At 35.3% G+C, this 26,158-nt stretch overlaps 1 protein-coding gene across 12 annotated transcripts in view; it reads left to right on the top strand.

Annotated features, from left to right (window-relative positions):
- The window catches only part of MAPK9 (mitogen-activated protein kinase 9), a 31,228-nt gene extending 5,275 nt beyond the window's left edge, over nucleotides 1-25,953 (top strand). For 2 of the 12 annotated variants that reach the window (XM_075164682.1, XM_075164683.1), the window contains exons 3-12: nucleotides 4,396-4,525; nucleotides 5,705-5,763; nucleotides 6,777-6,915; nucleotides 9,284-9,449; nucleotides 10,718-10,789; nucleotides 14,965-15,147; nucleotides 15,606-15,730; nucleotides 16,266-16,336; nucleotides 17,985-18,056; nucleotides 18,845-25,953. In XM_075164682.1, the coding sequence (XP_075020783.1) occupies nucleotides 4,396-4,525; nucleotides 5,705-5,763; nucleotides 6,777-6,915; nucleotides 9,284-9,449; nucleotides 10,718-10,789; nucleotides 14,965-15,147; nucleotides 15,606-15,730; nucleotides 16,266-16,336; nucleotides 17,985-18,056; nucleotides 18,845-18,992 (1,165 nt within the window). In that variant the 3' untranslated portion in view covers nucleotides 18,993-25,953. Of the gene's footprint in view, nucleotides 1-17; nucleotides 254-4,395; nucleotides 4,526-5,704; nucleotides 5,764-6,776; nucleotides 6,916-9,283; nucleotides 9,450-10,717; nucleotides 10,790-14,964; nucleotides 15,148-15,605; nucleotides 15,731-16,265; nucleotides 16,337-17,984; nucleotides 18,057-18,844 lie in introns of all 12 variants that reach the window. The other 10 variants (XR_012676053.1, XR_012676052.1, XM_075164690.1 and 7 more) reach the window with 10 other exon arrangements.
- Nucleotides 25,954-26,158: the final 205 nt, after the last annotated feature.

Here is a 26,158-nt window from a genome sequence, read left to right as displayed (position 1 = left end):
CTCCTGTCCATTTCTAGGAGCCATCAATGCAGTGCCTTGCCATTAACTGGCAGGATGAGGCAAATCAGTGTCATTGTCACTCCATGGATTAACCAGAAAGGGATGCTGTGTGAGGGGTTGGGCTGGCCGGCTCTTCCTTGGTGTGTCACCTCGGCTATGTGTCCAGCCTCCACTGGCCCAGGACGTGAGAGTCGTTAGTCTGATCCTGAACCTTAGTCTCTTGTATGGCACCACACCTCTGGGCCAGCTAAAGGTAAACGCTTTCAAATGCTTTTTAGCCTGCAGCAATCCATTCTACACAACTTAGTGCCAGCCCGTATTTTGTTGGGCAAAACTTACTTGGTAACAGCAGAAATGTTTGTTGATGCGAATTTACAATTTCATACGCAGGGGAGCAAACACGCGCAGGAACTCTCTAATATTGCACTTAATGACAATACATGGTGGGCTGTTCATGCTTTAAATCCAGTCTGCAGTTTCTCTTCATCTATAAATTCTGCAGAATAAGTGTGATGACTCATGTATTGTGAGCAACTCCTTATACAGCACCTGCCCATGTCTTTTTGGCCTTTTCATAACTGCAGTAAGTTATGTATGTAGGAAAAGAGTGCATTTTTGTGAGAACATGCCTTTATTTTTAAATTATATAGGTACCCCTATTGCCCTGTTAATAGGTGAAAAATAAGCAAAATGAGAACACCATATTTCATTCTTCTTTAGTGGCTTGAGTGATGAGGAGATGGGCATACTAGATCTTGGTTATTAGTGTTTGGGTAAGATTTAGTATAGTGCTAACATTTTCCAGGTATAAATATTATTAATGTTATGCTTGTTCTAGATGGCATGCAGGAATTTAGGGTGGTTGTAAGTGTTCCTCCTTTCATTAGAAGTAGTGCATTTCTAAACTATATGACTTAAACTAGGTGTCTGCTTCAAAATGAAGTTGGAGTAGTGTTAAGGTCAATATTTTGGGAAGAAGAAGAAATGATCTGATTTATGGACTTGTTTTGAGAATACTTGATTTATGGAAGAGCAGAATGAAACATTGCATAAATTTTCATCTTCATGTGAAACGTCTGAAAACTATGTCCAAGTTGAAGAAGGTACAAAATCTTAATTTCTCCTAAAATCCTTTATAGTACACAAAGGAAAGATACAAAATATTGGGATGTAAAATGTAGAAAACTCAGTGTAAGATGAGTGCTATCCTGTTATGTTTGGCTGGAAAAATTGCCAAGTCAGTAGTGTGACACACAGATGTGATGCTTTTTTTTTTCCAGCATCCAGTGTTTAACATAAAAATTAGGAAAAGTATTTCTGAGGTGTTGTGTGTGGATTTTATTTTTTGGTGAGAAATTTTTAATACCACATGTGTCACTTCAGCTAGGAGAGGTCTGAATTTTGCTATTTTTTTTCTCAAAATATTAATGGGAAACTCCATTGGTATTGCTTCTGCTTAGTTTTTTCTTTGATATTAAAATTTAGGAAAAGAAGTGGTTTTAAAAATACATACTTAGGAAAAGCGATAAATGAAAGCTTTAGGAAGATGAAAAAGGAACTCAGTTTTATGTAGAGGGTATTTCTAGCTCACACTGCAAACAGGCTAGGAGAGAAATTGGATATACCTTTTGTATTTTATATATAAAGTACAATTTTATACATGACTTTCCGCACTTCTTTGTTCCTATTCCTAAGTATCAATACATTTGAAGTCTTACAATCTATTTAGGACTGAATCATCACTTACACAAAATTATTCGTTTGAAATAATTTTTGTCTTCGACTTCCTGACATCTTTTTTCCTTTCTTGTCCTTGATTTCCTAAATTTCCTAGTGAATCTGATTTTTCTGTCCCAGCAAATTTCTTTTGTCCTGCAGTGCAACAAAACCATGATCTCATAAATAGCACAGCTTTGACTGTGTTGATAACTTTACTACAGTTGCAGTTGAAGAAACGGTCGAGATAAGTTTGTTACTATTTGCGAATTCCTGTTTAAACAGTAGGGAAAGAGTTAATGAAGTGGAACTGGCAGGGCAGGAGTCCATAGTAGTAGCATATTGCAGTTCGAAGCAAAGGGCATTCGCCTACAGAAACGAAGTGTGATTTCCTGCTGTAATTTACATCATAATGTTTTGTTAATAATTTCATCATGTCTGTGGCATCACTACTTTTAATATTAAGTGTTTGCTCCAGATGCAAAACTATCACAAGTGCAGTGAAGACTTTACTACAATTCATTATGATCAAATTGGAATCGCTGTTATATGGTGGGATAGACACTGAGATTCTTCCGTGATAGCAAATGCTGAAATAATTTATAGACATTCTGTTAGTAGCAAGGTAATAACTGGGTAGACTCTGGCAAATCTGCTTTTTTAAAATCTGTGCCTGAAACAGTTGCCAAGATGAAAAAGTCTCACTTAAATTCAAATGAGCAGGGATGGGGAAAGAAATCTAATACCAGTTACATCCATGACCTTTTTTGTTCGTTTATATAAAATTACGTGATGTTTAGAAGTGTGGTCTTGGTGGTAGTAGAGGTTATAGTCTTTCTTTTTTTTCTTGGTAAATTAAATAAATGCATGCTCACACAATTTTTTACCAGTTTTTTTTTTCTTCTACCAATCTGTTTTTAATTCTTCCCCTTGGATTGTGTAGGTAGCAGACAGCTTCATTACTTTTTTTTTTTGAGATGGAATGTCGGTCACTCCCATGTAGATGAGCAAAATAAGAGGTTCGAGTGGAGTTCTTCATGTGTGCTCAGACTGAGCCTTGACAGATCCCTGATTTGTCCGATCACAAAGGGACACTTCCCCTAAAATTGCTCCTTTGTCTGCTGCTGACCTGTGATTGACTTGAACAGCTAATTCATGCAGACCCTGTTGGTTACTGATTTTATACTAATTCCCAGGTGTAAAGTTGTTAACATATGCAAAACTTTTTAATTTACATATAATGTCTTTTAGGTGAAGTGAATACTGAAACATCAGTGCTTTCATATTTGGGAGGAAAATAATTTCTCCAGTTGTCCATCCAGTTGCCTTCCTCCCATTTTGTGTTTTGCTTTGCACAGACATAAAGGCTTTAAATCTGAGAGTGATCGTATCATTGAATAATGACTTGTGTATTTCACAGAACTAAGTTGAAATAAATGCTAGAAAGCCTTTAGTGCAGATGGCACATTGATTCAAATTTGGGACATGTAATTTGGGACATGCCTCAAGAAAACACAACATCTCATGGGTGAGCACCGCTTTGTAGTCATTGCTTCTTCCAGTAGGGAAAGCAGTGACTTGATGCTGGTAAACTTCATATAATTTGAGTATTGTTATCGCAGAGGAGCTGTACTTTTTGTAAGAATACTATAATATGATGGTCCTTTTAAGCCTGGTATCGTACATATCTTGATGAGATAGGAAAGGAGCTCACAAAGAGCTTAATTGTGCTTGGAAAATATACGTGAATGAGAATTCTTTCCTACCCTGTAAAAGTAACGTTAAATGGAAATAGAGTAATGTGGGAATACTTATTTAAAACTGGAACTATTTAAAGATTGGAACTCTTGAGAGTGGTATGAATTCACATATATTTTGCTGAAAAGTCTGTGTGTTAATAATGAAGAATATTCCCACTTTAGTCTGGTTCTCAATATACAGATACAGCTTTAGATTCTTATGGCTATTAAAGCAAGTTTACCTGTACCTCAAACTGCAGAGGGAACGAACAAGCACAGCTGAAAAACAAGATAAAATTAATGGTCATGTTTGCTTTTAAACTCTTGTCTTGCTCCCTGCAATCCGAGTTTTTGATATTACTCAACTCTATGGATTTTTTTTTTCCTAAAACCAGATGATGAATGTAATGTTCTGCTACGCATTAAAATTTTTTATAATTGTCAACTGTCCACATACAGGAGAGTATTGCTGCCTGCAGAACAGGTCACGGAGACATGGTTGTAACTCTCCTTCAGGAAAGAGAAATTTCTATTGCAAATATTAAACAACTGTCAGTCGGCAACAGTGTTAAAAAAAAATACTCCAAATATACAGATTAGGCAGCTGAAATGCTTCTTGATTTCCAATAAGCTTAAAATATTTTCAGATCTTGCAGTTTTGAATTTGAGTCTTGAGTCAGCAGATTCGGTCTTAAGGGCAGGAAGACTTCTGACGAGTGTCAGTGGCTTCTGTTTAACCTATTTGTATTTATTAAAGGATGTGTAGATTTTAAAGGATGTTTGTTTTCTAAATGAAAATCAGTTGAAGTTAGTATAAACAGCTTGATGGATATGCTTTGTCTCAAATCTTGATTTCTTTCCTCACTCCCGTATCCCTTCTGCCCCCTCCTTTCCCTCAAACAGACTTCAACTTAAGTTGTTTGTCTTTGAAAACTTCTAGTGCTGCGTTTGATACAGTCCTTGGAATAAATGTTGCTGTAAAGAAGCTGAGTCGTCCTTTTCAGAATCAAACCCACGCAAAAAGAGCTTACAGAGAGCTTGTTCTTTTAAAATGTGTCAATCACAAAAATGTAAGTTTGGCTTTATATCTCTCCCTCATTACTCTAAGTTGTCTAAAAAGCTCAGGATTTGCTGTCTTACTCGCTACTAGTAACCAAAGTAATGGTAAAAATAGTGAGAAAAAGACTGAAAAGATTTGCTATGGCTAATGCAGTTCTCAACAACGTATGAGTAAGTTCTTGGGTGAGCTGTTTGGAGGATGAAGTGCCAAGAGAAGAAGGTTTTTGCTGTGTTGTTGGTATAGGTTTATCATCAGTGTTGGCTTTATAGACGTGGCCTTGCTGTAGTGCATTTGCCCTTTTAAGTGGTACTGCAGCAAAGCCTGTTTGGCAGTGGGTTGGTTTGTGGGTTTGGCTCTTGTAACTGCACTTCTGAGCTTAGGCAAGATTTTTATTAAATACAGCATTGAGCTGGTGGGGTTTACAGGGGTGCAGCACTATCTAACAGCTTATTGGTAAACAGAAGTGAAATACTGTGGACAATACATACACATTTTAAAATCCTTGAACCTTCTAAAATAACAGGCCTTAATGTCAATACTTCAACATTCAAGTACAAGACTATAAGGTTTATGTGACTGTTATGTTCTGATATTAACGTGAACTAGAAACATTGCTGATCATTGAAGTTGTGCACTCCCTGGAATCAATTAGCCTTTTAGGATTGATTTTTTTTTTTAAAGTAAGCTTTTGGTGAAGTCCAGAAGTAGCAGAATAAAAGCAAGGTGGTTATTAAGGAGGGCAGTACAGTAATTTTAGCAGTTCTTCTAGAATAGTACATAATAATCTAAGTTTAATGGGATGGCGTGGGGCACATCTGTGTACGTGTTGTTGGACAGCCTTGGTTAAAATTCCTTCTACAACATGAGATTTAAAATAAGAGATCATTATTTGTGGGGAAAAAATGGGATATATTTCAGGCACTGGGGAGGGAGATAGAAGGTGTCATGTAACTTTAAAAAGAAAAAAGTGGTTTTGTCCTGTCTTAGTTCCTTTGGCATACATGCTGCAGTTTTGAACTATTTCTGAACTGGCAGTTTTTCAGCAAATGTGAATTAAGTGAAGCCAAGTAGCATTCAAATTGTATATAGTAACAGTGTGCATTTGATTTTGAATAGTAACTTCTGCAATAGTGGATTTTTATGTGAATTAAAGCGGAAGTTTCTTCTAATGTTTATTTTTATTTTCTAGATAATTAGTTTATTAAATGTATTTACACCACAGAAGTCACTAGAAGAATTTCAGGATGTGTAAGTACTAGATTTTTGTTTTAATTTTCCTGACAAATACTGGCCTAAGCCCTGGAGCTGATTTTCCAGTATCCTCCAGACTTCACACTTTGAAAACAGAGGGTAGCTAAAGTCTGAGTTTAGCCTTTAGTTAGTCTTTATTTCTAGATTTCTTTAAGAAAGACCAAGAAAGTTGTTTCACTACATGCATAAGATGGAAGTGGGAAATAAAAAAAGGTTATTTACCTTTTATTTACCTGTCTGCCATACTTTGTTGATTACATATGCATCTGGTTTGTGTGCATTGTCCTTTAGTTAAATGGGTCACCTCAGGATAATAACTTGGTCTGGATAACCTGATACCATTTTTTTTGCCATACCAGTCACATCAGCACAACAGTATTTTTGGCCTCAATTAAGAACTGAATATATTTCTCTTTTATGCAAGAGTCTAGAAGGGATTCATGGTGATTTAATTTGTGGGGTATTGATAGGTTCCAGTGAATATACTGTTGTGGTTTGTGAATGGGCTTCTTGGGTACACGGGGGAGTGTGTGTGTCTGAAGGGGGTAAGCAGATGATATTTTAACTTGAAAATGAGTCATTCTTTCTTAGTTCTTACTGTGCTTTTCTTAATTTTCTTATTTTTTTAAAATTGAAATACAGTGAAAAGAAGCATTTTTTGATACATTGCAATATCTGCAATTTCTGCATCAACTTCAGTCAGTCTTAGTTTTCCATGCTGCATAAACTCAAAATCACTCTTCTGTATTACTGTTTATAAAACTAGTGGAATTCTAATCTCTTGTGATGGATTATTGCACACTGTTAATTTTTAATGGTAAGACTATTTGAATAGATAATCATTTAATTTTGACACTGGTCATTTATGTTTGTTTTTTTTTTAATCATAAGCTTTTTGACACATATTAGCAAAGTAGTTGGCTTTTATGAAACGTCTCTCATGCTCAGCTTAAACCTGATACGAAAATTAAGACTTGAGTTTTCTTAATGCTTTCTTTCTTGTGCTTTAGATATTTGGTTATGGAGCTGATGGATGCAAATTTGTGCCAGGTTATTCATATGGAATTGGATCATGAAAGAATGTCTTATCTTCTTTACCAAATGCTATGTGGTATCAAACATCTCCACTCAGCTGGTATCATCCACAGAGTAGGTAGTATTAGATCATTAACAATACTTTTTATGAACACCGATGTTCTTATGAAACGGGGGGAAGGCAGGGGGTTGCTATTTCATAAGTTTGTATTTCTTCATTCATAAGAATATTATTAAACCTGAAGATTTTTTCTAGTTCAAAGATAAAGACTGCATTGTAAATAGATCTTAAATCAGGTTAGCTCTGTGAATTTAACTAGTGCTGAACTGATTAAAAGATAAAACATGAGTATCTGTGGACCTTTCAAATTACTAGAGAATGAGTCTTTAAAATGTAATATTTACTTCTTAAATATATTTATCCTTGGAGATGTTCAAAAGCTGTCTGGACATGGGCCTGGGCAGCTGGCTGTAGGTGGCCCTGCTTGAGCAGGGGGCTTGAACCAGGTGACCTACAGAGGTCCTGTCCAATCTCAACCATTCTGTGATTCTGAAAAGTAAAGTTTGCGAATGATCAGAATTTCAGAGTCCTGTGCAGACTTCATCTATTTCTCTACTTCTGTTCTGCTGCTGCTGCTCTTTTTTTTTTTTAATTTATTTTTATTTTTTTTTTAATTTCATGACCAGTCTGTTTGGCAGTTCTGCTGTGTTTTCTGTTCCTTTCCTTTTCTCCTTCCCTACTTCCTGGGCACACTTGCCTGTTAAATTTCTCTCTTTTTCGCCTGGTGTCTGAAAACTTTATCCAGTTCTAGTTTAATGCACTTTTTTCTCTATGTTCAGTCTGTAAACGTAATTGAGAAGCTGTATAAATTACAATAAATCTACTTCCCTACTTTGCTGAAAAAATCTACCATGAAAATACTGTGGTATTAGCAAGGAAGTTGTGTAGAGTTAAGCGAAGCCTTAGTACTGGCTTTCCTAGAATTACAGAGTGAGGTGTGTGACTGAAGCAGGGAGGGCTGGAACTCCTGCTGAACTCCACCTGACATGTTGGCTGTGATTTGGAGCTAAGGGGAGACACAATATTTGCTGAGAAATTCAAGCTCACAGGAGCAATCAGCCAGAACTGATGCTGGTTGAACAATAAAATGGACAGTGAGAGGAACTGCACTGTGAATAGCTAAACAGAGGCGTGAAGTTTATTTGAATGGGGAGGCTAAAGTGGTGGGCGTTACGTTGGATTAGTTTGGGACCAAAACAAAATGACCTTTCTGGAGTGAAAACTCTTAGATGAGAGATTTGGTTTTGAAAAGAAGCGAGGCTAGGAAGGGAACAGAGCTGGGATAGTTCAGAAGGAACAGAATAGTAGGAATTACACCTAGAAATTACTCAAAGAGTCTGTGACCAACTAGAGCTTGAAATAATGTATACGACTCTCACCTCTGTTATGAGTTGATGAATATTGAAATCTGTTGTCTTTCACATGGCCCAGCATTATAGTAAGATAACAACAACTTTCACTGTCAACTACTGCAAATAATTATTCTGTTGTTTCAAGAGAAAAGTCTGAGGATTAGAAACTCTAACCCAGCTGAAAGTAAATGCAGTAGCGTTCTGCAGATTTGTTGCCTTCTTAAAACATGCAAACCCACGTGAACTATTTGCATGTCCCCATCTCCTTTAAGAAAAGGAAGTTCTGTACCTGAGAACATGGTTCATGTGGTTGAAACTAAGTCAAACACTTGAGCAGAATTAAATGTGCTAGTACATCGGTAATTTGGCTACTTCTGATACTTTGTGAATAAAACCCAATTATTCTAGTTTTCCCTAACTGTGTGTTCCTTTGGGTGCAATAATGACTGTTCCCATGAGGCATATCTCCTAAAGTATTTTATTTTTTCTCTTCACTCATTGGGTAACTTTGTGTTTTCACTACATCCTGATTCTAACTGTGAAATTTGCTAATCACTCTAATGCAGGTGGCTTATCCGTCATTAACAAATACACTTGTTAATGCTTTGTGTGTTGGGATACTCCTTTTTCCTACAGATACCTGACTAATTCATGATGTTGTCTTTAGGATCTTTGCCCTTGTAACGACAGTATTTGGAACAAAGTCTCCTTTACCATGCAACTATTCATACCCAAAATAGGTCCACTTAATGTGTTAAAGGAAGCAGATGTGTGTACACATTGTGCATATATACAGACCGTTATGTAACTGACTATACTGTCAGTGCACAACTGGGTAAATTAAGACTTTGCAGACAACTTTGATTCTGGTTTTCCTTGAATTTTTTGAGTATTTGGCTGTGCAGCATTTAACTTGTCTCTAGCCTGTGTATAAATAAGCAGATACGTCAAGAGCAGGAATATGCAGTTGTTAATGTGAAGTGAGCTGGTGGCATACATTGACTGTGGAAGAGGGGGGTGTAGTATTCTGTACATTGATCCTTCCTTAACTGAAGTTATTTCTTGTTAGGATTTGAAACCCAGCAACATAGTAGTAAAATCAGATTGTACGCTCAAAATCCTTGATTTTGGACTGGCGAGAACAGCATGTACTAACTTTATGATGACTCCATATGTAGTAACACGGTATTACAGAGCACCAGAGGTTATCCTTGGAATGGGATATAAAGAGAATGGTAAGTTGCTAGAGTAATGCTTTAAATCTTTTGCCTAAAGCATATCTGTCTCAGAACATAACAGCTTTAAAAGGTGTGGGGGAGGGCTGGTTTCCCTCTGCCATTTCTGTTGTTAAAGTATGTTAATCATGGTATTGGAAATGACAAAAATTACACAAAAATTACAATTTTGGGGAACATAAGTTTTCTGCTCTGTGTGCCTATCTCCATTTAACGTATACTGCTCCCTCTCCCCTGGTATTGTTATTTTTTCATGTGTTGTCTTGTTGCCATTGTTTTTATCCTCCAAAAAAAACGTGTTGAGACACTAATGCTGATGTTAAAAAAATTAACCATCAATCTATAAATAACAAACACTTTTATCAATGTGATTTTATTATGAAGCATCTTCTTTCAACAGTCTGTTTCCTTTTGCATCTCTGATTACTGTATTAAAATCTGTTTCAGATCCCAATGATAAACCATGTCTTACTCTCCTAAATCTGCATAGCACTCAAAGAGGCGGTGTTATATTATTAAAAGCAACACAGCTATAATATATTGAATGTTCAGCCAAGAAAATGGCTGGCTAGGAAGTTGTCCTTGACCTGCATTGTTGGGGGTTTTACCTGCTGATTTTTACTAGCTGTGGAGTAACATGCTGTCTCCTCTGGACTTCTATGCTAGTACATCTTTTTGCTTCATCACAGGGGCTTGGGGATACCACACTTTTTGTATACATGTAACTTTGGCTGTGTAACACAAGGGACTTGCAGGACCTTGCTGAGCCGCTAATGATGCAAAAAACTTTCATTAGTGCACAAGGCAGCTTGTTGTAGAGCAAGCGCTGATGTGGATCAGAACTTTAGTAGAGGCTGTTCTGGATGGGACAAAAAATAAATTATCTGCAGGACTGTAGGAATACAGTGTGAGCTTACAAATAAATAATTGTGGTATTTAAAAAAACCTCTTTAATCTTTTGTCCTTGTTGCACCTAACATATGATAGTGGATATCTGGTCTGTTGGGTGCATTATGGCAGAAATGGTCCTCCATAAAGTCCTGTTCCCAGGAAGAGATTGTATCCTTCTTCACGGTTGTTTCAGAAATGTAAACACTGATTATATCTTGTAGCAACAGTCAGTTGGTGTTGATATGACTGAAAATTCATGTTAGCAGTTTGGTTTTCCACATTGTTGTGTTTTATTGTAGATGCTAGATGTTTTTGTTTGTTTTCCTCACTTTTGTTCATGATACTTCATAATTTGATCATTTCATTTTTACTTTCAGTTGATATCTGGTCAGTTGGGTGCATCATGGGAGAATTGGTGAAAGGTTGTGTGATATTCCAAGGCACTGATCGTATCCTTCCCTAGTCATCCTTGAATCCCATTCCTCTTCCAACAGAAACAATTATTTTGATCTGTATAAGTATAAAAACATAAGCAATATTTTCAATAATATGTTTTAACAGATCTGCTGTACTATTTGAAATTAGTGTCATTAACCAAATTGTTGAGCTTTCCATTTTATTTTCTTGGTAGACTATGTTTAATGTAATTTGTACTGGTTGAATCCATAGAATTTATAGTAAGAGCTGCAGCTTTTGTAGCTTAAAAAAGGATACTGTTAGGTTTAAAAAATAAATAGCAGTAAGTATATTTTCTTACTCTTGTTCTTTGTAGATAAGTGTTATAAGCAAAAGCCTACGAAGTTACTTTTTACTATGCATGGATTTTGCTTACTATTGGTTTGAACAGTAGACTTATTTTTTTTTATTGTACAATTTTTTGAGTTTCAGTCGGACTTTTTTCTTGCTTATTAGCGCTTGCTGGACAGCAGTGTCCTAATTGCAAGCACACTGCATGAGAAATGTGGGGTTTTTTTATTACTATTATTTATTATAAAAAGAGAAACTTTTTTCTTTTTGGAGTTTTTTTCATTCTATGAAAATTTTATTTGGGGCTTACTTTTTCTACAAGATTGTTATTCCTCTGTTCCTCCCTCTGATACTTTTGACCCAGATTTGTCTTCATAAAATTCTGCTTTCTTGTACAATAGTAATTGTAGGAAATCTTACTGTATTAAAAACAAACAAAACCCTCGTGTATGTTTTCATGCTTTAGAGATTGGAAATTTCAATAATTCATCACTGGATCATAAACAAGTCTTTACACTATATTAAGTGAACAGAAGTGATCATTTAATAAAGTAAACGTTCTTTGATGATTTTGATGTATTTCAAAATATTTCCCTAGAAAAAAAAATTAAAATTATAAAAATTGGAGCAAAACCAATTTCATTGTTTATAAATAATGTCTTACACAGGAGTAGTGTTGTAGGTCTAGACATTCAAAATTGATCAGTAAATAAATAGAATCCAGACGATGTAATTAAACCACAATTGCCAGTTATGGCTGTAGGTCATAAGAAGCTATAGCTACTTGTGGTCCCAGATTTTGAAGAAAGCATAATATTTTTGCTCGTCAGCAAGGAAGAGTTGAGTCCACCACTAAAGATATCAAGTATATGTTCACAGAATCTTTTCGTAGATACCTACGCATCTTACAGAGAGGAGAACTTTCAATTTTAATGCTAAATTTCATGACACTAATCTTCAGCAGTTGATTATGCATTATTTAGTAGTACAAATAATTAATTGTCAAATAAGTCTTTTTGTTTTCCTCCTTTCTTCCTTTCTATACTTATTGTTTTACCTTTTGAAGCCTTCAGACCAACCTAACACAATTCTTCATGTATGTTTTGTGTCTTTCACCTGCATGTTAGCATGGGCTATTTTGATTTATTCATGAATAAATGAAGGAAATTTTGTCCATACTTGTTCAATATGCAAGTTATCCCTTGTGGTTCTCTGGAGGTCGCTGAAGTTCCACCAGTCTATGTTTCAAGGGGTCTCCTCCCCCAGTATCTTATCAAAGTGCACAGCTATGCTTACAGGGTTTTTTTTCCTCTTGCAAGACTTGCAGTTCTCTTTAATGTGAAGTACTGATAACTGTGTGTGTTTTTGAAACTTTTCCTGCTGATAACTGCTTCAGTCAGATTGTCGTTTTCTTTTACCTTCCATTTTTTTTGTGAGTTTTGTTTTTGGGTTTTTTTTTCCACTTAAATTTTAAAATGTCTTAGTATTTGGGGATTTAGAGCAGGGAACCAAGTTCAGCATGTTGCCTAATGATGTGCCCTTGACTGTCTTCAGGAAAACCTACTCTTAGACTCAACAGTTTGTATTTCCCATGTGGTCGACGGGGATTGCTGGGGTACTTGCAGCAGTGCTCTGGGTGGAATGAGATGCTCTGCGTTGCCAGGGCGATGGATGCACTGAGCCTGCTCCAGACTGGTGCTACGGAGGAGGAACAGGGCTCTTACAGTTAACTGGCCTGAGTTACTGGCAGTTGCTGTTGCACTGGAAATGACAAATGGAGAAAAATCAGGCAACATTGATACCTAAGATGACGTATGGAAAGCCTAGTAATGCCAGGGTGTTTTTAATGCTCTTTCTGCCCAGGTGGTGAAGGAAACTAATTGCCTACCTGATGCAAAAAGCATGAGGGGGTATTCCTGCTTTCTTGGGAAAAATCATGCTTTATTGTGATTGCAATAAGGACACTGTTTTCAACTTCTCTTCTTCCAGGGTCCCAAAAAGTAGGCAAATATACTTGGCACGGGCTAAACTTGTGGTTACTTTTGACCTTGAGGTCACTAGAACAGGAAGGGTAGTTTTCTCTGCAGGTTGCAAGGTTATTCACATAGTATGTCCTGCGTGCTTTACATTGAAAGGAAGGTTTTTTCCCATTTGGGTTTCTTATAACAGGCTTAGTTTATTTCAAGTCCAACCCTATATTGGGGAATTTTTTTTTTCACAATTTTCAGTATCTGTAAAGCACTTTGAAGAAATCCAACTGAGACATTGGTTTTTTTCCAGTTTTTATTACTAAAGTGGGATAGGTCATTAAATTTTTCTGCCCTCTCCTCAGTGCTCTGAGATCACAATAGACTGGACTCTAATTTGATTAGCTGACTAACCAGACTGCTGTTACTCAAAGAAAAAACACCTCCTTGAATCTAGATTGGTGGACATCTCTCAGAAATCAGTTTTCCAGCTAGGAACAAAATTTCCTGATGTATGTTAAAATTTTCTTTGTATGTGCTTTGTTTTAGCGTGAGAGTTAACAATATTGACTTCTTAATTTTGATTTTAATATAGTTTTTCCGTTGGAATGTATTCAATAAGCAAATACAATTTTCAATCTTTGTATCAGAAGTCTAAAGTCTTAGCATGAAGCAGTGACTATGCATATATTTCTAGTTGTATTTTTGGCACACTAACTGAAATAAAAGCACCTCAGTGTTTTTTAAGTACATCTTCATTCAAAGTGCAGAAAAGTTTTTGTTTTGTTACAAAATCTGTCTATGAGAATGGATGGGTTGAACTGCTAGATGATGAATTTAGCTATGAATGTTTGCAAGGTCTATGGTTAGACCCTGCTGGAATGGCACATTCTTTTTATCAGAAACTGTGAAGTGTAGATCTGAGTAAACTTAAATATCAGGAATACTAATGCAGTGTGTTCTCAGTGTGACAAATGAGCTTTGTTATCCTGAGTAGGCTCGTTCAGAGTGGACTCTGGTATCTCTATAACAAGTGTCACCATGTCTAGGGGAAATGCCTTCACTTTAAAGAGGGAGAAGGGATGGTCCAGAAGAAACACCGAGGCACAATTTCAACTTGTGGCTTGTAAATGCAATTCCTATAAAATACTTAAATTCTGAATTTAAGAACAGAGTTGTTTTTGAGTATTACCACAGTTGATACACTTAAACAAAAGAACCTGCTAAAAACCTACAGGAATCTGGATTCATTGTTCAGAACTCCTTTGAACCTTTTCTGAAGTTGAAAATTAAAAAATAAAAACAAAAAAAACCAAACCAGAAAACAACAACAAAAAACCTCCAACCAACCCCCCCCGATTTCTCCCCCCGCCCCCCCCAACCCTACAACCCAAAGCTTAATTTGCTTAGGAGACAGGCACAAAATTTCTTCCTTTGAATGGGATGTATTTGCGCTTTAGGTTTTTCATGTATTTTTTCCTACCTTCAAGAATCTTCAATGTTGGTGGTATTATGTTGTACTTCAGAAGATTCAACAGCAGCCTTTCTCTTCTGTCCTTATAGTTGTTTTGCTATGGATACAATTGCCAAATAAAGCTGCTTTTGGAGCTTTGCTCCAAAAAGTTTTGCTTTCAATATGAGCCAATAGACAATAATTAGCAAAAGATATTTAAGCATAATGCATTATGCAGCACTTCTAGCCTGTCCTTAAGATTACAAAATCTGAATCATATTTTTATGTCAATCTAGCTTTTTGCATGGCAGCTCAGAATACTGTTGATGCTAGAACAAAGTTCATATTTGTGTCCTTTGTTCAAGTTTTCATTAACTTTTCAGATTTCTGTAAGTGATATTTTTGTATAGTGCAGACTTCAAATTCTTCAGCTGATTTTCCTAAAGATACGGTGCAGATATTGATCAATGGAATAAAGTTATTGAACAATTAGGAACGCCATCAGCAGACTTCATGAAGAAACTACAGCCTACAGTGAGGAATTATGTAGAAAATAGGCCAAAATATCCTGGTATTAAATTTGAAGAACTCTTCCCAGACTGGATATTTCCATCAGAATCTGATCGTGACAAGTTAAAAAGTAAGGCGAGGTTTTTTTTTACGCTCTTTTTTTTTTTAAGACGTTAATTTAAAATGTCTGCAATACTTAATTAAAAAACTTGATATAAAACGTTTATTGCAATACATGTCAACATTAAAAGCTCCGTACCTTCTGTTTCTTTCATTTATGACATGTCTTGAAATCTTAGTAGTAGTCATTAAATACAGAACTATTTCTCTGTTCCCAGTATTCTGTTTAATTCTCTTAATTCAATCCATTGAATAGCATCTGTCGTTTAAATGTTATGGTGTGACCTCATTCTTAAAAAAAAAAAAAAAGTAGCTGTATAGCAAAGCTTGGATTTGTAGGCCTGTTTTTACAGTGTATGTTAGAAATCTGTTAGTATACGTCCTATGTTCCTGGTATTCATTTTCTGTATCAGACGTTAAACTCTACAGCTCTTTCACATGTACGTTCCTTTCATTTTTACTTTCTAGCCAGCCAAGCTAGAGATTTATTATCGAAAATGCTTGTGGTAGATCCAGACAAGAGAATTTCTGTAGATGAAGCCTTACGTCATCCTTATATTACTGTCTGGTATGATCCAGCTGAAGCAGAAGCTGTAAGTCTGCATTTAAAATAAATTTTAAGATAGTTTAATAACTTTAAATACCTTTAGTTTTAGTCAAGAGCATGCTTTGAACTCATTCTTTGGCTAGCAGAAGTCATACCACATGAAGCCTTCAGGTCAACATTAGGGGCAGAATCACCTGAAGAACAGCTGAGAACAGCTCCTATCATCAGGAGTTGATATTTTTGAAAGTGGTCGCTGATAGTTCTCTTCACTTTACAGAGGATTTGCCTATGTGGTGGTAATGTAGGGCTTTTTTAAAAGGGGACTTTCTCTAAGGCCCCATAAAACCTTACAATGAGTTTAATTTTCGTTGATGCTTTTAAACAGCTTTTCAGTGGGAGCTAGGACTTTAAAAGCAAATTCTGGAGTTTTAAAATGAATGTGACTGAGGTATGGGGAATAGACTGTCAAAGATGAAGGTGAAAAAGTGCTAAAAAAGTTGTCATTTTTAGATTTTCTTAGTTATGATTGGTTGTTTTAACCTGATGTAGTAGATACAGTATAGACTTTCTTTTCCTTGTAGCCTCCACCTCAAATCTATGATGCACAATTGGAAGAAAGAGAACATGCAATTGAAGAATGGAAAGGTAAAAAGTGAGCATGACAAATGACATTTATTGTAATAACTTGAATTATTAATGCGTGGCTCACAGTACATGTGTGCTGGATTGTGTAACTGACTGGAACCCACTATTCCCATTATGCAGTACTGCTTGTGGCAATATGAAAAGAAATCAGTAATTGAAAAATGTTCTATTTGGAGTGAATATATACATACGTGCGTATATGTACATATATATACATGTAACATTCTGAAGTCTGTTCAACAAAATGCTGCAGTTTTCTTTTTTTTTCTTCCATTCCTCTGAGTATTTTGTTATTCTTAAGTGTTTGTAATCTCAATGGTTTTTTTCTCGATAGAAAATTCTGTGAAAGAGAAACATGTGCCTCTTCTCAGTGTGTGTTATTTAAGCCATATCTCTTGACAATATTTACTATTGCATTTGTTCTAGAGGTTTTAAATAGTAGAAGAATGTTTTGTTGGGTGTTTTTTTTTTCCTCTTGTTATTTTTTATTCATTGACCCAAATAGGTTAAACTGTTGACTTAAACAAAAGAATAAACAGCATTGTGGTATTGAAATCAATTACATCTTATAATTCTAGTCAAAAACATTAAGTGGTGAGGCAGTTCAGATTTTATACATTTACCATCAGAGGACCAGGGGTGATAGACGTCTTTGCTTAGTACTTTGGAAGTCGCTTGTTTTTGTAAAATAGCTTTATAAATTTCAGATGTTGATTCTGGTATATATATATTTTCTTTAGGGCATGTCTGCACAGGTACACTTCAAATTATTTTGGATTAATGCAAGGTGGAAAATCAAAATGGATCAGTTACATCTAATTGAATCCATTTGTAAATGTTGTTACTCAATTAAAGAGGTCTTAATCTATTTAAATATTGTTACTCTTAGTTACATTAAGACTATGGGTACATACACAAGCTACTGTGAGTTAACTGAAAGTTAACTTCTAGTGTGAACCATACTACAGACGTATCAGACAGAATAATGGATGCTCCTTTAAAGTTACAGCTTTGATTTTGTTGGTTTTTTTGGTTGTTGTTCAGGTGCCTGTATCCTAAATCGTCCTTGATTATTAAATGAAGGCTTTAATGCAATATTTTTAATTATTTGTTTAACCTACTTCAGAATTTCCAGACTTTCCTCAATGTATCCATGGAGATTGTTCTTTAAGAATAAAGACATTTTTGTATGGTTTTGTTAGCAAAGTAAAATTTCCACAGGGGTTATCCATATGTTTTTTTTTTAATCCAAATCTGATTTTTTTTTTTTTTTGTTACAGTTAATATTAGCGCATCATAGGTATACATAAAGTTTTGGGGTGGGTTGGTTGTTACTTTTAAATGGACAGCTGTTTATAAAATATGTTGATTTTGGTACCTGCTTGGTGTCTTTCTGTGATGCATAAAGAAAATCAGTAGAATTCTCTAATCATTGCCATAGGCCTTTAAAAAAACCCAACCAAACAAAAAAACCAAACCAAACCAAACAAACCCAAAAAAACCAAAAAACCCACAACCTATACAGGTGTACTTCCAGACTGACCCTTAACCATTTCATTGTACCTTTACACATATGTAAATTGTATAGAAATCCTCTGTGATCTCACAATGTTTTTTCTGTCTCTTGTCTCATTCCTCCACCCTTCTCCCGTAAGAATTAATATACAAAGAAGTAATGGATTGGGAAGAAAGGAGCAAGAATGGTGTGGTAAAAGATCAGCCCTCAGGTTAGTCATTGTTTCAGTAGTTCTCCTGTACCTGTGATACGTAGTGCTGATCTGTTGCACAAGTGAATGAAGAAATCCTGCACAAGTGCTGGAGAAATCCTGGTAGGCAAAAGTTGCGTTGTTCAAGACTCTTGATTCTGATCAGCCTTTGGAGATCCCTGTGCAGTGGTTTTTCATTGTTATGAAGTAAGTTGTAGGAAGACTTAAGAAGTCTTGTGTGTCCCAACACCCTGAGCTGCTTTCCTCCCAAAGGGCTCAGGCATCAAATGAAATAATCGGTACCATGTTACATCAGTTGTTGCATAGATAACTTTTATGCTGAATGCTTATTCTGTGGATCTGCATGAATGAGTTCCTTTCATGCAGGGTTAAACATTGTTAGGGCTCCTTGTTTTAAAGTAGTTAATAGTGCAAAGTATTTATGCCCATGATTTGAATCCCTGATGTTTGCTGCTGTTCTCTTGATTCAGTAATTGGAATGTTGTACTGTCTCTTATTAATTGTATCTATTAGATTTCTTGATACTCAGGTCACTATTCACATTATACATTGCTTTTTTTTTTCCTTTCTTTCTTCTTCTCCTTCCTCCCCAGCGAGAGAGAAAAATAAAAATCTCTTCATGTTCACCTTGAGTTTTGGGTGTTAGGGAACTTTGTCCTTGCTTTTCTACTGTTTATTAATTTCCTAAGGATTTCTGTGGGGAAAGTGATGCTCAGAGCCTAGAAGTATGGTTATTTGTACCTGTAATATTGTCTTGCCTCAGATTTTATTATGTTTGGTTTACTTAGCACAGATGCAGCAGTGAATAGCAACACCAGTCCTTCCCAGTCATCATCTATCAATGACATTTCATCCATGTCAACAGAGCAAACATTGGCCTCAGATACAGACAGCAGCCTCGATGCCTTGACAGGACCCCTTGAAGGATGTCGATGATCAGCCAGGATTGCAGACTTGACTTTGGAAAAGAACTCTTGCTTCCATTGGGCCTGAATTGCTTGTAAGTTAATGGAACCAAGTAGAAAAACTCCATGTTCTGCATGTTCTGCTAAAGTAATGCCTGTTTTTTTTTTTTACTCAGTTGTTATGAAATTGCCTGCTTAATGTTGTAGAATGAAAGCAAATCAATGTCTAAAGAACAAAAAACCTTAAATTTAGACACTATTATAGGCTTTTCTTTGTTTCAGCCTATTTCAGGTGAGCAGTTATAATAGACTTCTAGCCAATAACGCCTCTTAAGTGGGTTCATGAATCTTCAGTCCCAACTAGCAGGCTTCTGTGACACAATGTTTGTTTACATTTTAGTACAGTATTGCTCATTAGTAGGTTTTTTGAATGTATAGTCTCTATGAAGTTTGTTTTAACGTGTGACTGTGGCAGTTTGCTTTATTTAACGACTGGGGTGTTATATTTAAGTGTGAACTCACACATTGAACGCTCTCAGTACTATGTTTAAAGGGCAGTTATTCTTCCACATAGCACTTTTATTGAGCCCTTTCTATCTTCACTTTCCAACAATTCTGTCTGTCTTCTTGTAGAAGAGATAAACATGAAGTTTAAAGAATATAGCCATTACTTTGTATTTCACCTATGTATGTCTAACTTTTTCAGTTTTTTAAACATGGATGGAAGATACAGCGGTTTAATTAAATCTTAGGGAAGGATGAGTGACTTATCTGTGAAGCAGTGCTTGCTTAGGAGAGGAGAGAGTGCTAAAATGTTCTGTATTTTCTAGCTTGTGATACTGGTCCTTTAACAAAAACAAACAGAAAAGGAGGTTGTGTCCGTGATGCTCTTCATTCACTGCAAACTCTGATAAAACGACAGATGAATGGGAGAGACTTGCAGCCTCAAGAAGAGCTGCATAAATGTTTTCCATTTTTTTAATGGGTCCATTCTATCCAGCGAGTAATTAAAGAAATAAAAATACAGTACCTTTGAGTCACTTTAAGTATTTAGTTAACAAAGCTTAGCTCTATTACCGCATTAGGAAAACCTCTCTATCTGTGCTGGAGGAGAAAAACGTATTTAATACATATTTTCTAAATACAGTGTCAGAGAAGAGGAGATTATTTGCTGTTTCAATGCAGGCTTATCAATACAGTTTTCAGAATCAGGTAATACAAACATTGCCTGTTACATTGCACAATATGTTGAATTAGAAAATGCGTTTGCAGTAGAGTAGGGCTTAAATTGCTTTATACTACACACTTGTGATTTTGTGCACGTTCACTCTAGAGTGCACGGGTGTGAAATTTTGCTAAAGGATCTTGTGTGTGCATGTGTGTGAGATGAAACTATATAAGAGTAATACAGATGTACAAGATGAGGTAAAACACCACTTTCTTAAAGGCACTATATTTAGCTGTTGATCCAGATACTCTTGACTTGAGTATATAAATAGAACTTACAAAATAAACTGGCACAGTCAGCCACTGCATTACTGACATACTTCTCTTGTAAAAGAAAATTGTCCATTGTTTCTGACCTTACGATTTGAAAAGCAGCAATTGCTCTTTTTGCAAACACTGCATTTGTATTAAAATTGTACCCCTTTTTAATAGTTTAATGTGCTGTAGCAAAAATATTAAGGTTTCACTGTCCCGGAAGGTTAAAAAAAATTTAAAAATTAACAAAGTACTTGACATATTAACTTCAGATTGTCACCTGGAATCTTGGATTTTTAAAATTCTGTTTAATTGAATTGCAGGATATTGGGGCCTGGGTTTTTTCTTGTTGTTTGGTTTTAAACCTACGGATGCCTTAGTTTATCTTTGGATACTGACGGTAAATGTGAAATATTTTTAGTGCATTTTTTGTCACTGGAAAAAACATTTAAAAATACCTATTTACAGCATAGCAGAACAGTATAGGTTGCTGTTCTTTTGCATTTTTTTTTAATCCTTGTTATCTGTGTAAGTTAAAATTACTAAAGACACCTATTCAAAATGAACATTAGTGATTCACTATGGAAGTAGTCTACTGGATTTAATTTTTCAAGATTTTTATCTTTTTCAACTGAAGTTGCACTGTGCTATATTCATTTTAACAGTTACTGCTTTAGAAGACTTAACACAACAAAGATTTTTTTTCCTGTGTTTTGGATGTTCGCAGAGTTGAATTTTTCCTTTTGGACTTGGGCTGCTCAGAACAAGGTGAGGTTGGACCGGATGACCTCCAGGTCTCTTCCAACCTAAATTATTCTGTGATTCAAATTGTCTTTTAATGTTTTTTAACGCAACTGCCCTATCTCCATGATTTGAACTGGTATCTGACCTTCTCCTAGTACATGCTGTAAGCTTGAATATGTGCTCTTGGAATAAAAAAAACCCCGAGATAACTGAGCTTATTTGTAGATCTTGTTGTAGGAAAATCTGTCTCCTACCTTTTTTTTTTTAATGTCTTCTGGCTATGGCATACATTGAAGCTTCGAAATTTTACAGAAATGTTGCTGCCTTCAGAGCATGCATGAAATGCCTGTGAATATTGTGGATTTTGATTCCAGTATAATTCAAAACCAAGTTGCTAATAACCTGAATGAACATTGATCTCAAGAAGGCACATGTGCAGATTATATTCAGAAAAACGCATGCAGAATAGGTGCATGCTAAAGTTCCCATACTATTTCAGTGTGCAAATATAGACTATAAATGCACTGCATGCAGATTATATACATATAGTTGTATTCCTGATTGCAGATTTAAGTTCAGTGCCACGTTTGTGAAATGGTCGTCAATGCCGTGAGAACCTCATCATTGATGGAAAACAAAATGCACGTGTAACTTGACAGGGGTTTAAAAGTTTAGAGAGTTTGTTGTGCAATATAATCACTTTTACTCCTAATACTAAAATCATGTATGTAAAGTGATGCAATTGACCATTTTTTTGCACTTTGGCATTTATAAATATTTATATGTATTTAAAGATTAAGCGTATGTGAGTGTGTGTATACATATATATATTAAGAAACCTGCTCAGTTTTGTAAACATGAATGTTACTTTTCTTTGGGAGACTTTGTATAGTGTTAACACTACTGCGGTATACATAAACAATTTATGAAATATGACTAAAAATAAGTGGTGGTCAACATAGATACAATCTGTAATCTTAACTGCTCACCTGAAAAAAGAGAGGAATCTATGGCTATCAATCAGATAATTTACCAGAAACATTATGTTAAATATATGAACGCTGAGTAGCTGAATGGCATTGCAGAAATGGAGTATGTTTTAAACAGTTCATTTCATCTGTGCTCATATAATTTTTCCTCAAAAACTTAGAAAGAGAAGCTTGAAATCTGGATAATCAGCCTGTAAGTGTGCTTTGAGGAAATACTGTGGTATGACAAGTCTAGTCTTTTATTGAAAAAGATGAGAAATGAATGTCAAAATTAAGGCTTTGTCTGCATGGGTCATACAAAATAAACTAGTCTAATGACTGGAAACTAGTGTCTGCAAACAGCCTTTGAAGTTTTGTAATGTTTCCAGTAATGCTTTGCATTTCTTTGTCAAAATAATGAAAATTAAACTGAACCTTAACTAGAAATTAACTAGTTGGTTGGTAAGTTTCAAAAACTGTTAGGAACCAGAGGGCTCTTGAGGTTTTCTTTGTCTTTTTTAAGTCCTAACAGAGCATATGTGTTTGTTCAAAGTTAAGTAAAAAAAAAAAAAACAACTGATTCCATATGTTTAATTTTTCTTTCCTAAAGGAAGGACCTTAAATGCTAAATCAGTTTCCTTTTTGGATCTGATTGTATTTGGCTTAAAATTATAATTTTATGAATGAAGTAGGATTTAGACATTCAAAATACAGCTGACATACAGAGTCTCCAAGAACTGAGTGAATGACCCTTTTTTTTTTTTGGCAGAAGTGCAGTCCTCTAGTTTGGTGTGTGCTGGAAGTTCAGATGTTAAAGTGCAGACAAATCTTTACTGAACATAATGCTGTTTTGGAGTACGGGTTCAGTCTTGCAGCAATACAGTTTGTGTGGAGTGTTTCATCTGAATTGTGACACTTGAAATGGAAGTACTTTAAGCGTGGTGGGGGGTAAATGCCGAACAGCCTTTGTCTGTATATTCTACATATATCATATGGATTCTATCAGGGCTTGATGCTAAACTTAGTGATACCATATACTGGGAACCAAATTCCTTCCTGGGATGTGTATTGTGTAATTCCTGCTCAAAACTGGTTTTGATCCAGGGACACCTGCACCCAGATGCAGAATTTGGATTTGAGTTCCTATAGATTAATCTAGTAACTTCTTTGCTTTTCCAGAGTGTCTTTGATTATTTTTTTTAACATGTTGAAATATGACAGAAAAATGTATTCTGGCACATTATTTTACCTATATTTTAGATTGTCTATTACATGAGTGATAGTGATGTTCTAAAAGCTTATTACACAACTTACCAAATCAGTTTTATTTTTTGCCCGCTCTGCATGCTAAAAATGTCTGGAGCTAAACTAATGTTTTAGGTAAACCATCTTTTCTCATATTAGTGTTGGAGGAAAGTGGAGAGAGCACCATCGTTTCTGTTTGTGTTCTATAAAATGACTATTTTTGTAGCTAAAATTTTAGTTGTTGGATTTCAATCCCACAGTGTTGCTTTGTGGATATAAATTTACCTGGGTCCGCTATTTCAAACAGTATATGTAAAACAAGTCCAGTATAAAATTAAACCAATAAAATGCACTCTTCTGCAATTTATTATTGAAAATATGGCAAATTATTTTGGTCCAAGAATTCAAAACAAAATACAGAAAATACATTTAACTATTTAAGTTTTTATTCCTTGATGCTGCTGCTTATTTTTTGAAAAGGTGCTTGCAGTTTTGCACAAAAGAAATCAACTTCATTAATTGCTGGGTTTGAAGCACTTTAGGATTCTTCTAAATACGACCAGTATATGGTGTAAAAAGGAATGACATAAAAAAATGTTTAACGTGTTTAAATTTTGGTTGCAATCTTTGCTATTCTGATAGATTTGATCAGCACGTTCCTTTAAATATAAACCTGTTTTCAGAGATTTAAAATTAGAAATTTTTTTATGGGCTGAAATTTAACACATAGTAAGAAACATCTCGTACTCAAATGCCTGTAGGGTGACTTGAATAGCAGTGTGACTACCTGGCCATCTATTATATAAAGGTACAACAAAGATATAACGATGTTTGTTCTTGTAGCAAGGTCAGCTAGCTATGAGCACTAGGATTCTTTTTCTTAAACAAAAAACTTTTTATTAACTTCTGGCAACGCATCTTGAGGTAGTTGTATATGTTATGGTAAGGCCAGAACATCTGCTTATTGGGACTCCGCTGCAATAGGTGCTCTACGAATACCACGGGAAGACACTGTCCCTGCTCTAAAATACGAGTCCGAAACCCGGATACTTTCTAGGGTGTACTTGAGCAAGTACACGTGTATTTGTTTCCCTGGGTCTGTAGCTCAGCACTCCATAGTTTCTTAGGATAACAAAAGCAGTGGAGAAAGTAATTGGGTAAGAACAACATTTTATGTTCACTATCTGAAACAGCAGTCATATTTGTTACTGATTACAAAGCTAATTTAATACCCGTGAGCATATGCTATTGTATTGTCTTCTAAAGGGGAAAAACTTTTTTGAAAAACCAAGTGTGTCACTAGCTTTTCTATGAATTCAGATGCTTAAATTGGTGCTAATTTTTTAAAAGAAAATGTAACAGATGGTTAGCAAGTGTATTTGTCTGTTTTTGATACCTATATTTTCTTAAATGGTGGCAAGCCAAACTTTATAAAATGACGAATGTGCATTTTCAGCTTCATCAGATTCCCAGATTTTCCTGAAGTAAAATGTTTAAACTTCCATGGTAGTTACTGCTTCTTTGGAGCTATTGCTTTCAGGTGTTTTATACACTAATAAAATGAACACAATTAGAAAAGATAGCAATGTGTAACTATCCCTTTCTTTATGTTACATGACATGTTGGGTTCCCCCGGTGGTTTTAGCAGTTTAGTGTAATCAATATACCTAATTAAGAGCAAATCACAGATACTTGTGTGAATACTCAGTACAGTGAAGCCTTACCTGGTCATTAAGATAATTTATAAAGATTATACAAATTTTTGTCTATTTTAAAGAGGGAATAACAAATAGAAATAATTAACTGTTTTCGTACAAATTCAAATGTTAATTCCAGAGAATATATTCTATAGTGTACTCCAGAACACGTTATTAAAGAGTATAATAGGCTTCTTGGGTGATTTGTTATGAAATCCAATTTTATCTAATGACTCAAAATAAACCCCCTCCAAAAATTCTTTGAGAATTTTGTTTGAAATGCCTTCAAATTTTAACTCCCTTCAGAATGCGCTGTATGTCTTGTTTTGGCCCTCTTTCCCACCTTCTGTTTACCAAATGTCACAAAAAGTAGCATCAAGCCCTATCACTTGTTACAGTATTCTGATTTTATGGCCTTAATATTAGTTATAGTGTGGTATATAATTTCAGAAGAAAGATGTGCTTTGAAGTCTAATTCTATAGATACATGTGGCCTCTTCTGCCTATGAAATTAGGCTTTGATTGTCATATCTCATTCTTGATGCTTGTGCAATAGGAACACGTTCCTTTCAATGCAGTGGCTATTTTGTCTGTTGCTGGACTTTGTTTTCAGGATGACTAGAAAGTTTTTTGGGTTTTTTTATGGACAGCGGTTGGTTACGCTTCCTTGGGTTTTTTTTGATTGATTTTCTTTAAGGAAACTAGAATTTCATAAGGAAAACTGTCAGTAGCTAGTTCTGAAGTTCTGGTTAAAGCCTCGTTCTGAAGCTTTTTGTTTTTTTTTCTCCAAAAACCTTATCGTAAACCAGTACTAAAGCCACTGTAAAATTAAAAATAAATATGTATACTTAAAAGATTTGAGCAGTCTGTCTTATTTACTGTAGCAATGTTTTCTTTTTTGTGATTCTTCCTGTGTCGAAATGGAATGTTTTATGTAACCAAAATGATGTATGCTCTTAGTTGTCTTAAAACATAAGTTTCAGTTACCACTTTAGCTTCCAGTTAACCAAAAAGTTAGTATTGGTATGAAGAATGAATGAAGAACAGCTTTAGGAGATTGG

Source organism: Calonectris borealis, chromosome 15 (genome assembly GCF_964195595.1).
Source record: "Calonectris borealis chromosome 15, bCalBor7.hap1.2, whole genome shotgun sequence".
NCBI classification, from domain to species: Eukaryota; Metazoa; Chordata; class Aves; order Procellariiformes; family Procellariidae; genus Calonectris; species Calonectris borealis.
The sequence above is the reverse complement of the archived record's forward strand: the minus strand, read 5'-3'. Positions and strand labels throughout refer to the sequence as shown.